The sequence below is a fragment of the Lissotriton helveticus genome, chromosome 4_2 (genome assembly GCF_964261635.1).
Source record: "Lissotriton helveticus chromosome 4_2, aLisHel1.1, whole genome shotgun sequence".
NCBI classification, from domain to species: Eukaryota; Metazoa; Chordata; class Amphibia; order Caudata; family Salamandridae; genus Lissotriton; species Lissotriton helveticus.
This window is the reverse complement of record NC_136064.1, coordinates 63,597,586-63,614,119: the sequence shown is the minus strand read 5'-3', so window position 1 is coordinate 63,614,119 and position 16,534 is coordinate 63,597,586. Positions and strand designations below refer to the sequence as shown.

Here is a 16,534-nt window from a genome sequence, read left to right as displayed (position 1 = left end):
TAACGATGATCCCTGCGGGACTCCACACTTCAGAGGCTTGCTGGAGGAGGTGACATTCCCTTCATACACCTGGAAAGATCTGTCACTCAGGTAGGACCTGAACCACTCCAGGGCTTTGTCAGATATTCCGGTGTCCAGGAGGCGCTGCAGAAGGATGCCGTGATTCACGGTATCAAATGCCGCGCTCAGATCGAGGAGGATGATTGCCACCGATCCTCCCCGATCTAAGATTCTCCTGGACTCCTCTGTGACTGCCAGCAGTGCCGTCTCGGTCCCATGCTTGGGACGAAAGCCAGTCTGGGAGGGATCGAGCAGATGGTGTTGCTCTAGAAAAGTTGTTAATATGCTGTTTATGTATTTCTCCAAGATTTTGGCTGCCCAAGGCAACAAGGAGATCGGGCGGAAGTTGTTTAGGTTCTTGGTGTCAAGGTTGGGTTTTTTAACCAGAGCCCTTACCATGGCCTGCTTCCATATTCTTGGTACTGTGCCGGTGGAGACGAGGAGACTTATGAAGTCTATCTTCCTCGGCCCCAAGGGCCTGAACGCCGACGTCTCCTACCTCGTCGACGTTCAGGCCCTTGGGGCCGATGAAGATAGCTCAGAGGAGCTAGGCCCAACCGTCGATACGGGGGCCGATGGACATAATATCAATACGGCTCAGGTCGAGGGATCGCCTCAAGGCCTTACCCAAGATCTACCTTCGAGTTCGAGTTCAACAGCCCCGCAACAAGGCCCGGCTTCGAACATTATCATTGAGCCATCGGTTTCGAAACCAACTTTGGTTGATCTCAGCAAAACGAAACCGAAGCCAGCACAGTCGAAATCGAAACCGAAAGTGCAACTGGCTCTAGTCGGCGCCAAGGCCTCCAAACCCTCGGGGCCGACGAAACAAATGAGGGACTTCGATGCGGGGAGCTTCCAGAAGGCCCTCGACTCGAGTAGCGGGGCACCAAAGGCCACGGTGAAGATCTTCGAGTCGAAGACGTCGGCACCGAAGGAAGCCGCTACGCAGCTCGAATCGAGACAGAGCTCCACTCCTCGATCACTGACGGGACCGGAGACAAACGTCGGTTCAAAGTCAGATGCAGCCGCGGCGCATGCGAAGCATAAGGCCCAAGACATGGCCCTACACGTCGGGGAGTCGATTCAAAGAATCAGAGACAAGGCTTTGTCGGCGGGACCGAAGAAAGTCACAAATGCCAAGTTGGTCACCGCGCTCGCTACGTCGGCGCCAATAAAATACAGTTTACCACCGCCAGTGAGGCCGAAGATGTTCGAGCCAAAACAGAGCATTGACCCCGTAAAAAGACCCGCATTGACCCACAGGCCTGCATACGAGACAGAGGAACGAGAACCAAGGAAGTTCATCGACTCGGAAACGGGGAGACTGTCTATCTACAAAAGGAAAATAGTCCCTGAAAACCCCATGGAGTCTTTCAGGATTCCTCTTAAGAAAAAGAGGGGATCACCTGCGTCACCAGTGATGGTCGAACACTTGCAAACATATGAGCAGGAGCCTCAATCCTTTTCCCCTACATACTCGGATGCAGGGGCATGTGACGATAATAATGATGCTGATGACGATGTGATGGACACTGGTCGTGATGATCAGAACCACCCATGGGCAGACCCTGGTGACCCAGGCAACACGCAAAATGACCCTGATACTACGGTCTACAATGTCAAAACATCACCAACTGAAGACACTGCAGCTTTCAACGCTCTGATTGAAAGAGCTGCGTTAAATCATGACGTTGATCTTCATAGTGATACTGTGGAAGTGGACTTCCTTGTGGACACGTTCTCAACTTCCGAAAGAAGTGTAAAGACACTACCAATGCTCATGGGCGTTCTTAAACACGCCAAGGACATTTTCAAAGAAAATACTAGAGCAAGGGTAGTTAACCCAAGGATAGAAAAGAAGTATAGGCCGGCGCCCGTGGATCCTACCTATATTAAAGGTCAATTGCCTTTGGACTCTATGGTGGTTGCAAATGCAAGAAAGAGGGCAAACTCGCAGACAACGGGAGATGCGCCTCCGCCTGATAAAGAGTCAAAGATACTGGACACATCTGGCAAAAGAGTGGCAGCACAGGCTGCAAACATCTGGCGTATTGCTAATACTCAGGCGCTTCTGGCCAGATATGATAGGTCACACTACGATACTCTGGAAACATTATTACAGCACCTCCCAGAACAATTCAAGGAAGGAGCAGAGCTGTTGGTTCAGGAGGGGAAGCTGATCTCCAACGCTTCCATTAAGTGTGCACTAGACACAGCTGACACTGCAGCTAGGGCTATAAACACTAGCGTCATGCTAAGGCGACATGCTTGGTTGAGGATATCTGGTTTCAAACCAGAAATACAGACCACCCTTCTTAATCAGCCAGTTAACACTGACTTCTTGTTTGGCCCTGAAGTTGATGCCACCCTAGAAAAAATTAAAAAGGACACGGAAACTGCGAAATCCATGGGAGCTCTGCAGTCGCAGCAGTTTCGGGGTGGTTCCTTTCGGCGCTCCAATAACAGAGGACCCTCAAGGGGCCAAAACACCCAACAAACGCAGTATAACAAGGGAGGTACACAATCCACCTACAATAAAAATCCCAGGGGTGGATATAGAGGAAATAACATCAAGGGCAGAGGAAGAGGAAACAACAACTCCAGATCCTCTGCCAATACCAAACAGTGACGCCTTGTCACTGCCCCCGACCATCTAACACCTGTCGGGGGGAGACTACAACAGTTCCTGTCTGTATGGAAATCCATCACCACAGACAGATGGGTACGAGATATTGTACAGTACGGGTATTGTCTAGAGCTTACAGCCACTCCACCCAACATTCCACCAAGACACCGTCCTATGTCCGCAGAGCACTTACTCTTATTGCAGCAAGAGGTCGTCAGTATGCTGCAAAAAGGAGCCATAGAGCTTGTGCCTCTGGCGGAGCAAGGATCAGGGGTGTACTCTCTGTACTTCTTGATTCCAAAAAAGGACGGGTCTCTCAGGCCCATACTCGACCTACGACCTCTGAACCAATACATTCTGTCAGAGCACTTTCACATGCTCACCTTACAGCAAGTCCTACCGCTTTTAAGTCAGGGAGATTTCCTCGCAACACTGGATCTCAAGGATGCGTACTTCCACATTCCCATGCACCCTTCCCACAGAAAGTATCTCAGGTTCACCATTCAGGATCAACACTACCAGTTCAAGGTCCTCCCCTTCGGAGTGACGACGGCACCCAGAGTATTCAACAAGTGTCTGGCGACAGTGGTGGCACACCTAAGGAGACAGCACATACATGTCTACCCTTATCTGGACGACTGGCTTATTCGAGCAAAGTCGGCCCAGCTGTGTGCCAGCCACGTGTCCCACACCATTCACCTCCTTCACGATCTGGGATTCTCACTGAATTACCCCAAGTCACATCTTGAACCCGCCCACGTACGGCAGTACCTGGGCGCAACGATAGACACTCTGGCAGCCAAAGCTCAGCCAAATTCAGTGCGGATACACAGCATGCAATTGCTGATACAAAAATTCAGACCTCAACACTCGCTTCATGCAAGAGTGTTCATGCAGTTGATAGGCATGATGGCCTCCTGCATCTTCATAGTCCCGCATGCGAGACTACATATGCGCCCGCTTCAGGAGTGCTTGGCACGTCGGTGGAACCAGGCTGAAGGGCAGTTAAAATACCTAGTGTTGGTGAGCGGTCGGGCATACAACTCTCTGCATTGGTGGAATCCACAAAACCTTTGCAAGGGCCGACCGTTCCAAGAGCCTGTACCACAGGTAATACTGACAACGGACGCATCTCTCCAGGGATGGGGAGCTCATGTACTCCATTACACAGTGCAGGGACTATGGACGACACAGCAGAGGAAGATGCACATCAACCTTCTAGAGCTGATGGCAATCTTCATGTCACTGAAAGCCTTCAAAGTACTTCTGTGCAACAAAGTCGTGTTGATCCGGACGGACAACATGACTGCCATGTACTACATACAGAAGCAGGGAGGAACACACTCTCCACAGTTGTCTCACCTGGCTCAGAGCATGTGGAAGTGGGCCATTCAGAGGAACATGTTCCTCATGGCGGAACACCTCCCAGGCAAGGACAACCAAATGGCGGACCTGCTCAGCAGGCACAGCCACCAGATGCACGAGTGGGAGATACATCCATCAGTACTCCAGCCGTACTTCCATCAGTGGGGTCAACCAGAGATAGACCTATTCGCCACAAGGGAAAACGCAAAATGTCGAAGCTTCGCCGCCAGGTTCCCACATCCACAGTCGCAGGGCAATGCGATATGGATGAACTGGTCAGGCAAGTTTGCGTACGCTTTTCCCCCAGCGCCATTGATTCTGCTAGTGGCACGCAAACTGAGGCAACACTCGCTGACCCTCATCCTGGTTGCTCCAACGTGGGCACGCCAACCATGGTACACCACGCTCGTGGAACTTTCCGTGGTGCCTCATCAAAGGCTGCAACTGACACCCAGACTTTTGACGCAGAGCCATGGAGACATTCAGCACCCAGATCCGCAACAGCTCAACCTGGCGATCTGGCTCCTGAGGTCCTAGAATTTGGATACCTCAACTTGCCCCCAGACTGCATGAATATCATAAAGGAGGCAAGAAGACCCACGACTAGAGCATGTTATGCGGCGAAATGGAAAAGGTTTGTCATATACTGCAACAATAATGACATTAACCCACTAGATGCATCTATTCAGAACATTATTTGTTATCTGTTGCATTTATACAGATATAATCTGGCTTACAGTTCCATCCGCATACATCTATCCGCAGTAGCAGCCTACCTGCAAAACAGGCAGCACCTATCCCTATTCAGAGTACCTGCAATTAAAGCCTTTCTTGAGGGACTCAAGAGAGTGATCCCTCCGAGACTTCCACCTTCACCAGTCTGGAACCTCAACCTGGTTCTCACAAGACTCATGGGGCCACCCTTTCAACCTCTACATTCCTGTGAGATTCAATTTTTAACCTGGAAAGTGACTTTCCTAGTAGCCATCACCTCACTCAGAAGAGTTAGTGAACTCCAGGCGCTAACCATTCAAGAGCCATTCATACACGTTCACCCAAACAGGGTTGTTTTACGTACAAACCCCACTTTTATGCCTAAGGTGATTTCGCAGTTCCACATGAACCAAACCATAGAACTGCCGGTTTTCTACCCAAATCCAGAAAATGTTGCAGAGAGATGCCTACACGCATTAGATGTGAAAAGGGCCCTCATGTATTATATAGACAGAACTAAAGATTTCAGAAAAACGAAACAACTGTTTGTCGCCTTCGCTCCACAGCATAAAGGCAATCCCATTTCAAAATCAGGAATAGCCAGATGGATCGTTAAGTGCCTACAAATTTGCTATGAAAAAGCTAAACGCACTTTAACGATTCCTCCACGTGCACACTCCACACGCAAGTTGGGAGCATCCATGGCTTTTCTAGGGAACATTCCACTAGGGGAGATATGTAGAGCTGCCACATGGTCCACTATTCATACATTTACAAAACACTATTGCGTAGATGTACACAATAGACAGCAGGCTGCTGTAGGACAGGCTGTTCTCAAAACACTTTTTCAGACTGCTGCAGCTGGCACGGGCGGCCGCCGCTAATGGAGGGACTGCTATGTATTCTATGCAATAGATATGAATTCAGCAGCCCACATGCCTCGAACCGAATATGCTACTTACCAGTATGCATCTGTTCTTGGCATGTAGGGATACTGACATTCATATCGCCCACCCTCCTCCCCGGCGCCTGTTGCAGCTGTGGCATTCAGAATTTCTAATTAGCATGGACATCACTCACTGTATTACACTCCATCTCTGCCACAATGGCGAAAAACAATCTGAGGATGGAGAGAATGCCCATGCGCACTGTAGTCCAGGGGAGGAGCCACCTATCCCGTGATATTTCGAAGACTTCTCCAGGACAACAATGTGCAATCATCCGGACCCAACACTAGGCGGCGATCTAATGCAATAGCTATGAATGTCAGCAGCCCTACATGCCAAGAACATATGCATACTGGTAAGTAGCATATTCGTTATTTATTACGTTCTCTAGTAAATGGTGCTAGCGTAATATTCTGATTACTTAAAAAAATAAATTATGGTGAAGTAATATTCTGAGTACTTTCAATGGTAAATGATATTAAGTAATATTGTGATAACTTTCAAAAGTAAATGATGCTAAAGTTATATTCTGATTAGTTTCAGTAGTAAATGATGCTAAAGTAATATTATTACTTTCAATAAAAAACTGGTGATAAAGCTATATTCTGAATACTTTAAAAAATAAATTATGCTAAGGTAATCTGCTTTTTTTAATAGTAAATGATGCAAAGGTAACATACTGATTACTTAAAAAAGTTAATGATGGTGACATGATATTCTGATTACTTTCAATAGTAAATGATGCTTAAGTGATATTTGGAGTAGGACAGCAGCGCGACCACTGGATAACATCAATGTGGTAACCAATGCTACAACTGTGGTAAAAACATATTGCATTATTAAATTATTATGTTTGCTCATTGGGAAGAACTTTATTTAGTCGTACCAGGTTTCCTGAGTGGCACCCCTGCAGTGTGTAGTCAAGTGCCAGATATGAATCTCCAGGAGAAAAGAGGGACTTTGTGGTGGCCAGCGATGTGTGGCATTGGTTATGATGGAATGGCGCCTTACTCTTCCCTCTTTGCTCTGCCTTGCTGTGTACCACTGAGGTATGTGCATCATGATGGACTGGAAGCGATTTGTTTAGGGCAGGTGTTCTCTACTCTCGTCCAGTCATTGCCAGCGCTAACAGTGTGGAAACTATTCATTGGGTAGGCCCTGCCGGGAAACAGCAGTCATTGCATGGTCTAATGATGTGGAAGTTATTCTTATACTGTTACCTGTCTTTTATTCACAGCTCCCCTCAAGTCCGGCTCTTGTCCGAAGAAAGCTGAGCCTTCAGGTATTGTATATCTCTCTCTGTCTTCTTTTATACTTTTACCTCTCTTGTTTTCAAGCCTTAGTCATTAGAACTCATTGCCCCCTGTTAAATCTCCATATCATAGAGTTCTCTGTTGCTTTGTGGCTATGATTGCATTGTATAAGGTGCATGCATACCTTGATGTAAAGCCCCCTGGATTCCTATAGCAGAGGGCCAGCTAAAAATACCCTTTCTTAGCAAGTCCTAAACTGTACAAGTTCCAGTTACGAAGGCCCTTTCTGAGTGAGGCCAGTGGGCCTGAGCTCCTTTGGTATAGAAGTGCCAGTTAACAATACCCTTTCTTAGCTTGGCCAGTCGGCCTGAGCTCCTATGGTATACAAGTGCAGTTAACAATACCCTTTCTTAGCAAGATACCCTTTCGCAGCGAGGCCAGTGGGCCTGAGCTCCTATGGTATACAAGTGCCAGTTAACAATAACCTTTCTCAGCGAGACCAGTGGGCCTAACCTCCTATGGTATACAAGTGCCAGTTAACAATACCCTTTCTTAGCGAGGCCATTGGACATGAGCTCCTATGGTGTACAAGTGCCAGTTAACAATACCCTTTCTTAGCGAGGCCATTGGACATGAGCTCCTATGGTATACAAGTGTCAGTTAACAATACCCTTTCTCAGCGAGGCCAGTGAGCCTGAGCTCCTATGGTTTACAAGTGCAGTTAACAATATCCTTTCTTAGCGAGATACCCGTTCTCAGCGAGGCCAGTGGGCCTGAGCTCCTATGGTATACAAGTGCAGTTAACAATGCCCTTTCTCAGCAGGGCCAGTGGGCCTGAGCTCCTATGGTATACAAGTGCAGTTAACAATACCCTTTCTCAGCTAGGTCAGTGGACCTGAGCTCCTATGGTATACAAGTGCCAGTTAACAATACCCTTCCATAGCAAGGCCAGTGGGCCTGGGCTCCTATGGTTTACAAGTGCAGTTAACAATACTCTTTCTCAGTGAGCCTGTGCTCCTATGGTATACTAGTGCCAGTTAACAATACTCTTTCTCAGGGAGACCAGTGGACATGATCTCTGCTGGTATACAAGTGCAGTTAACAATGCCCGTTCTTAGCGAGGCCAGTGGGCCTGAGCTCCAATGGAATACAAGTGCAGTTAACAATACCCTTTCTCAGCGAGGCCAGTGGGCCTGAGCTCCTATGGTATACAAGTGCCAGTAAACAAGACCCTTTCTCAGCGAGACCAGTGGGCCTGAGCTCCTATGGTATACAAGTGCAGTTAACAATACCCTTTCTGATGGATACATCTGTGAGTGAATTCCTCACCTTGTGAATATCCCCTGCGCCAGCAGCCATTCGGAAATTTCTTGTAGCTCTCCACGCCGACGAGGACGTGGACGACGTCACAGAGGCACGGCGCCGCTCGCGACCTCGCTGACGTCACTGGATCCATAAGAGAGCCTCGTCGGCGTGATGACGTCAGTTCCCTTTTTTCCGCGCCGTCGACGCCAACGGTTTTTCTAGGACTCTCCGTAGATACTTTGTATTTCTGGCTGTATTGCTGTGTTTCTCTTGTTTCCTTCGAAGATGTCCTCGAGGAAATCTGGGTTCAAGCCCTGCAGGGAGTGCGGTGGACATATGTCCATTACTGATCCGCACGAGGTCTGTGTTTGGTGCTAATCTTCCGACCACGACATCGATGGATGTCCATGCTGCAGGAAAATTAATCCCAAGGCACTAAAGGAGAGAGAAGCAAAACTTTTCATGGCTAAAATGAGGAAAGAAAAGAAGAGAGGTTGGAGAAGGTCGACATCTCACTCTGGATCGAGGTCGGGTTCGAAGTCGACGTCGGGGCATACTTCGAAGCCGAAGAAACATAAGAAGAAGAAACATTCATCAAGACGTCGTTCTGACAAGGAAGCGGCGCCAAAATCGACCTCTCCTCCTCGATGTCATAGAAAGGATTGTGTGTCTCCTTCTTTGTCGAATCCTGCTTCTCCAGATAAATTGGCTTAGCCTGCAGTCTCTCCACCTCAATCGCTGACGCTGGCTCCTTCACCGGATACGGTACATTCTCCGGCTCCAGAGCAAGATATTCCTGTGCCGGAAGAGCGGGTGACTCAGATGGTTCCGACATCGGCGCTGGCTGGCCCGAATACGGGAACACCAGCTTCGGATTCAGTCCCGGGAGCTTATCCTCCATTTCCAGCTCCAGGACAAGACCCATCGCATTATCTCAATGCCATGTATGGAGTCTTTCACAGGGCTATGTACCCCTCTGGTGCACCTTTGGGTCCCATGGGTCCATTAGCTTTTAATTTAGGGGGTCCTCAAGCCTATGCCCAGGCCCCCTTCATGCCTTTTCTTCCGGCGGCGCCCTCTTGGAATTTCCCGGCGCCGAGGGCTTCGGCGCCGTTTCCATCTTCTCCGGCGCCTTCTGTTTGACCTCGTTCGGCGCAAGCGTCGCCGTCGGATCCGTGCACGACGCCGGTCCCGAATCCGACGGAGTCGGTTATGGCTCCATCGACGCCTGTGCCTAGGATAAGATCCAGTAGAGAAGCCCAGAGGATCTTAGAAGAGGAAAGGTATCATTTAGAAGAGATGGAGGAAGGTGAACTCCAGGACTCAGATGAGTGTTTTGCTGAGTTGAGAGAGGCAAGTGGCCTGGATATCTCTCCAGAGTGAGAGCTTTCTCCTGCTTTTGATACACCTTCCAAGGATGTGGCCCCATATCATATGGTGATTAAAAAGGCAGCTGATTTGTTGGACATTTAACTTCCCACTACCGAGTTCAAATCGAACATTATAATGGAAGTTCTCCATTTGCCCTCTTCAGTTGTTGAGCCTCTATTGCCATTCAATGAGGCAATTATTGAACCTGTGTTGGAGGTCTGGCGCAAGCCCTTTTCTGCGCCTGCAGTTTCCAGGACTATTGCAAGAAGATACAGGGTGGCTCCTGGGGATCCAGAGTTTTTATCAACTCATCCTTCTCCAGAGAGCTTAGTAGTTCAAGCTGCATGTTCGAAAAGATCTTCGGGTGCATTCCCTCAAGTACCTGTGGACAGAGAATCAAAGAAACTTGAGCAATCTGCCCAAAATGTTTTCTCCTCTGCAAGCATGGCATTAAAATCAACTAATGCTATCTGTCTTATGGGTAGATACATCCATGCTTTAATGGATTCAGCTAAACAGCTGACACCTAAGCTGTCCGAGGAGGATAGAAAAAATGTTGAGGAAGTGTTGCACGATACCCAGGCTGCTGCACGCCAAGTAATTCAAAGTGGGTTAGATACGGCTGACTCGGTCGCAAGAATCATGGGTTCTTCTGTGGCTACTAAGATGGAGAACCGGGCCTTATGGGCCCAGCTGCGCAGGGCACGCCTAATATCTCCGTGTTCACCTGCCTTGTCAGACAGAGACACGAGACACTCTGTTAGGCGTAGAAAATCGGGTTTATTAGCTGCAGCTAAGCACAGTTATCCAAAAAGTACAGGAGTATATTCTTAGGAGACTGCCACTTAATTCCGTGGCACACAATCTTTTACAACACACATATTTACAACGTCTACTCTCAAAACATACAAAACTGACAAATAGGAAAAGTTTGAAAACAAGCTATCAAATATCTTGAGTACGCCCTTCTTTCAGACCCCGTGTTCTCTCCTCCCCTCAAGTTAATCAGTGCTAGTGCCCGTAATCCAATTTGCAGGTGGCAGGACATATCTACGTGCCTCAAAGGATAGTTGTGTAATAGGAGAATACAAGGAGAGAATAGCGAAGGCCAGTCAAATAAGATAAAGTAAGAGAAGAATGGTGGGACCCAAACAGTCAACTAAGACAAGGATCAATCAGTCTAGACATGGATTAACATACTCGGCCAGACCCTGACATCGGTTTCGCAAATAAGGACATGGGGTTACTTTTTAACAGAAGAGACGCATAGAAGCTGGAAAAGCAAAAACACTACGTTCGCTGTGCTGCCTGAGTGAAGGCAACACAAAATGGCTCCGAAGACAAAATGGCGCCTAAATACGAAGCAAAGTCGAAAATCACAGAACCTCAGACCCTCCTTTTGCCATTACTCAGGCAAAACACAAAGGACTCAAGTTAGTCTGAGTCGATGTCAATGGTCATGAGGTCACTGAGCTGTTGCTGCAACATCATCTTAATGTTCTCTGTTTGCTGTGACGCAGGCTTAGGGACACACAAGGTGGCACAAAGACCACATATTGTGGGGCCACACTGCAAACAAAGACAGCAAGAGAAAATGATGGCTAAAATCATTCCAAGGAAAGTTAACACTTTCCATCCCCATGTGGACAGTAGTCCTCAAAACCATCCCATCATAGACCAATCTCCTGTGTCCTGGTGAATGGACTCGGAAATTACATGTAACTTAGAAATGGCTTGGTATACTGTAGGAGCATTATCAGGGATGTAAATGCAGCAACTAGACCCAATCAATTTACAGACTCCTCTATCTGCAAGGACAATGTCTAAACCCATTCGGTTTTGCAAAGTCATAAGATGATCCGCCTGAAGTTCGGCTGTCAGATTACTCAAGGCTCCGGAAGTCACATTTATCGTAGCCTCAACAACACAAACTCTGCCATATCTTTTTCTGTGATGTCCTGAAGGAGCAGTGTATGTCGGGGGATGAAGGAAAACCACATAACATGTTCCTGAAAAATAGGTGGGAAGCCATGTGTAGGCTCTATCATGACAGACAAAATATGTACCTTGAGATGGTACCAACGGTGAAGAAATCAAGGGTGAATAGATATATGTATGGAAACAAACAATCTTTTCCTGTTTATTCTTAATATTTTGACCATTTATCTGTAGACATAAGTTACCTCTATGAGGTATGGTCCAAATTGGCAAGGATCTTCTTTGTCTAGCCTTATCAGTGAGGCTGGTAATGTAACGAGTCACGCTCCAACCATCATATGATCGTTTCTCATCAACGGGAATTTTATCAATTTCGGCAATTTTAGCCATAGCCACTATTCCCTTTATCAAAGAACTATGACTAAAATCTGCTCCACCATTATATGGACCATCAGGAGGATATCAAAGTTGATTATGGTATGCATTAGAAAACATAGCCAAATAAGCCCAAGCGGAACCTTCATGAGAAAACGGAAGGACTTAACATGGCATCCCTTTCTCAGCGTTATGGGGCATAAGCCCACAAACCCAACAATCAGTAGTGTTGACTACCAGTTGATGCTGATGTAACAACTGAATGAATGAATTGTTGAAGTATTCTGTTCTCCTAATTTGCTCATGATCTGGGAGTGTATAGAACTTATGCGGGGAGATAGTAGTAGAAAAAGGCAAAGAAACAGAAGTTGGAACAGGACAGGTGCCTGCTGCATAGTGTGGACAACCCAACCCACACAAGCTAATAAAATACATAAACATACTAAAATACACAATGCTACGCCACATCGACTGAACAATAATTTCTTATACTTATTTTTCATTTGAACTTTTTTATCATTCCCTTCTACTTTATTATCCATTCTCTAAAGCGTTGCTCACGGCAATCTTCCTAGATCACTTAGTTGTGGTTATTAGCCGTCCTATGACACTGCAAGTCCTGCAGACCTACATCATTACTCAGGTCACAGCCTAAGACTCATACCGTGACCCTGCAACTTGATGGATAGTGAAAAGGAAATGTCTTTCAAAAAGAATAACTAGAAAAAAAAAGGAAAACAAAAAGTTCAATTGTCTTTAGTCAACCTAGGTCTTAGGTTGTACCATGTCTTGCCAGGTGTCGTTTGATCTTGAAACAAAGTCTCTGGGTTCGTTGTATTCAATCGCAAATGTGATGGTACAGATTCTTGCAACACGTCGTCGTCTTCTCTCTCAGAACTTGTCCAGTCCAGGTGTGCACTACTGAAAGGTACAAATCGGGGTACTTTTTCACTCTCACTGTCACCTACGCCTTCTCGGACCCACTGGTCGTAAGGTAAAGGCAAAGGTACCCTCTTACAGTGCACACCGTGGACCCAATTTTTCTTCCCGACGACCTTCACTGCTGTACGCGTCACAAGAAGCACCTGTCGCGGCGGCCCCCAACGAGGCTCCAAATTCTTCTTCCTCTGAATGACCTGGATCTGAGGAGGCCTCCGGCAAAGCGTTTTGAACCTGTTGATGAATAACACGTAATTTAGTGGTGAGGTCATGCAAGTAATCAACCAACAATGGGTATGGAATATCCGAATACTTTTTAGGCCGAGGGACTCCCCAGACATTGGCTGGGCGCCCAAAAACGACCTCATAAGGACTAAGTCCTAAACGAGAATGTACAGTTGTCCTCATAGAGAGAAGTGCCAAAGGTAAAGCATCGGGCCAAGCAAGACCCGTGCTGGCTTGAATCTTTGCTAATTTGAGCTTGAGAGTGCCATTATAGCATTCTACCAAACCCGCTGACTGAGGGTGGTTTGCCGCATGGAATTTCTGCCTAATACCAAGACCCGCACGCACCTTCTGCATAATTTGACCTACAAATTCACTTCCATTGTCACTCCAGACAATGCGCGGCAAACCAAACCTCGGGAAGAATTCCTTCAAGAGAACTTTGGTAGTAGACAAAGCAGTATTATCCTTTAAGGGGTAGGCCTCTATCCATCTGGAAAAGGCACAGACCACCACCAGAACATACTTGAGGTTATTGGAACGTTCCATATGAATGTAATCAATTTGTAATACTTCAAAAGGATACGTAGGGGGAGCAAAATGACCCGCCGGAGTTGGGGTTCCCTTTCCTGGATTATGCATCAAACAAACAATACAATGCTTTACCACATTTTCCGCACATTTAGGGATACCTTCATTCTGCCATACTGGAGCCAGAAGCTTACATATTCCTTTCGCACTGATATGAGCTGGACCATGCGCCATAGTAACTACAGGCAGTACATAGGCATCTGGTAACAACCAACGTTGGTGTTCTGACAACTCCGTCCAACATCCTGTTGCATCCAACATTCTCGTACTCTCTCTCCACTTGCTCAATTCCTTCTCATTTGCTTCTTCTTGGATCATTTTCACACTTTCTACTGTGCCCTCACACATACCTATTTCTTTGACCCATCTTGCAGGACCTGCAACATACATACGACTCTTAACATCTTTCGCTGTTTCTTTTGCTACCTCGTCTGCAAAAGCATTTCCACGACCCACATCATCAGTGATTCTTTTATGTGCACTGCACTTCACAATCGCTATCTGAGTAGGCAAGACAAGTGATTCGAGAAGGTCAGTTACCAACTGACCATGCTGTATTTTAGTACCATGGGAAGTAAAGAATCCTCTTTCCTTCCACAAACGACCGAAGCTATGAGCCACGCCAAAGGCGTATTGGCTATCGGTGTAAACAGTCACTCTCTTTCCCTTTGCCAACACACACGCTCTCGTCAGTGCAATCAACTCTGCTGCTTGTGCTGAATTCTGTGTAATGCGTGCAGTCTCTACCACTGTATACAAAGTAGTAACAGCATTGGCTGCAGTCGTCTCGCCATTAGGAAGCTTGAAACAAGACCCATCCACCCATAGGATCCCATCCACGAGTGGTGTATCTTTTAAATCTATTCTGCCTTTAGTTTCCTCCTCTGTGCGAAGAAAACAATCGTGCTGTTCTTGCATATCTTTCTCTTCTGGAATAGGTAACAATGTTGCTGGATTTAAAACATTACATCGCTTGATATGTAGGTGACTAGCCAAAAGCGTCAACTCGTACCCAGACAAGCGAGCACTCGTGAGATGTTGCGTTTTCATTCTGTTCAAGAGAGTATCCACTGCATGTGGTACCATAACAACAAGAGTGTGATCCAACACCAATCCAGCAGATTGACGAATGGAGATCGCTGCTGCTGCTGTTGCTCTGAGACAACTAGGCAATGCTTTGGCTACTGGATCCAATGTAGCCGAAAAATAGGCACATGGCCTTTGTTTGTCTCCAAATTGTTGCGTTAAACCTGACAATGCACATCCTTCTCTTTCATGTACATAGAGTGTGAAAGACTTACTATAATCTGGAGTACCCAACACAGGAGCAGAACACAAAGCAGTACGTAAATCAGAAAAACTCTTCTGACATTCATCAGTCCAAGGAAGAGGATGGGGTGTGTCTTTTAGAGTAAGTGCCAACAAAGGTTTAGCCAACAAAGAGAAATTCGGAATCCACTGTCTACAATAAGAGGTAATGCCCAAAAAGGCACGCATCTCCCTTTGTGTGGATGGTACAGACATTCGTGCGATTGCATGAATACGTTCTGGGGTCAATCGCCTTCCCTCCTTCGACAAGAGATGACCTAAATAGGTAACCTCTAGACGGCAATATTGTAATTTAGAAGGTGACACCTTATGATGTAAATCAGGAAAATGACGCAAAAGCAAAACAGTCGCATCTTTACAAACATCCTCTGAATCGGCAGCCACTAACAGATCATCCACATACTGAATAAGTGTAGCACCTGGAGGCAAAGAAAATGCGTCAAGCTGAGATTTCAAAGCCTGACTATAAATGGAGGGACTCTCACAATAACCTTGGGGTGCACGTTTAAATCTAAAACTTCGGCCTCCGAGAGAAAAACCAAAGAGATCCCTACTCTCCTCAGCAATAGGAATGCTAAAGAAAGCATTCTTAAGATCAATAACTGAGAACCAAACAGCCGAAGCAGGGATCATTGTGAGCAAAGCAGTAATATCCGGGACAACAGGAAACTGAGGGACAACAATTTTGTTAACCTCTCGAAGATCAATCACAAAACGGTATACAGGAGGCTTAGAAGGATCAGTACGTTTAAGAACAGGCAAAACAGGACTATTGCAAACATTTCCTCTCGTTTCTTCAACCACACCCTTCTGAACTAAATCATAAACAATAGCCAATAGAGCTCTTTCGCCATCGTTAGAAATCTTATACTGAGGAATGCGTGGCAATTTAACATCAGGCTTGACCGTAATCACGTAAGGTGGAATTTTGAGCAAACCAACATCATTCGGACCCGTAGCCCAAAGTGTAGCAGGAAGTGAGCGTAAGTCAAGTGGCAGTTGATCCTTAGAAAAATACATAGGAGAAACCAATTTATCACCAAAAGTAAGATGTACACCAGAGGGGGAACAATACAATGTTGCATGTAGACGTTTCAATAAATCCAAACCCAACAAATTCTCACCGCAACCAGTCGTTAAAATGAGCGGAGCTTCCAAGTCATAAGGACCAATGGAGATAGGCAAAGGACAAGAAACTGGGTTGCGAACTGGGGCGCCAGAGAATCCTACAGAAACATTTGTTAAGCCAGACAAAGGTGTTTGGAGTGAATGATAGAGCTTCTCATTGCACCAGTATCCAAAAGAAATGGCTCTGAAACACCCAATGCAACATCATCAACATAAGGCCCATTCTGATCCACTGGAACTGATACCATTCCCTTGCTTTGCCCATGGCTGTCCTAGCTAGTATGAAAATCCTGATTTTCGCTTTCAGTACAATAATCGCCATTGTAATATTGTGCAGACTGGGAATTTTGCTGATCAAAATAATT

General features: G+C 46.5%; 1 protein-coding gene across 3 annotated transcripts in view; it reads left to right on the top strand.

The window, feature by feature from the left end:
* Nucleotides 1-16,534, top strand: part of OPHN1 (oligophrenin 1) — a 683,898-nt gene that overhangs the window by 645,219 nt on the left and 22,145 nt on the right. For all 3 annotated transcript variants that reach the window (XM_078640140.1, XM_078640141.1, XM_078640142.1), the window contains one exon: nt 6,953-6,997. In XM_078640140.1, coding sequence (XP_078496266.1) covers nt 6,953-6,989 — 37 coding nt within the window. In that variant the 3' untranslated portion in view covers nt 6,990-6,997. The remainder of the gene's footprint in view (nt 1-6,952; nt 6,998-16,534) is intronic.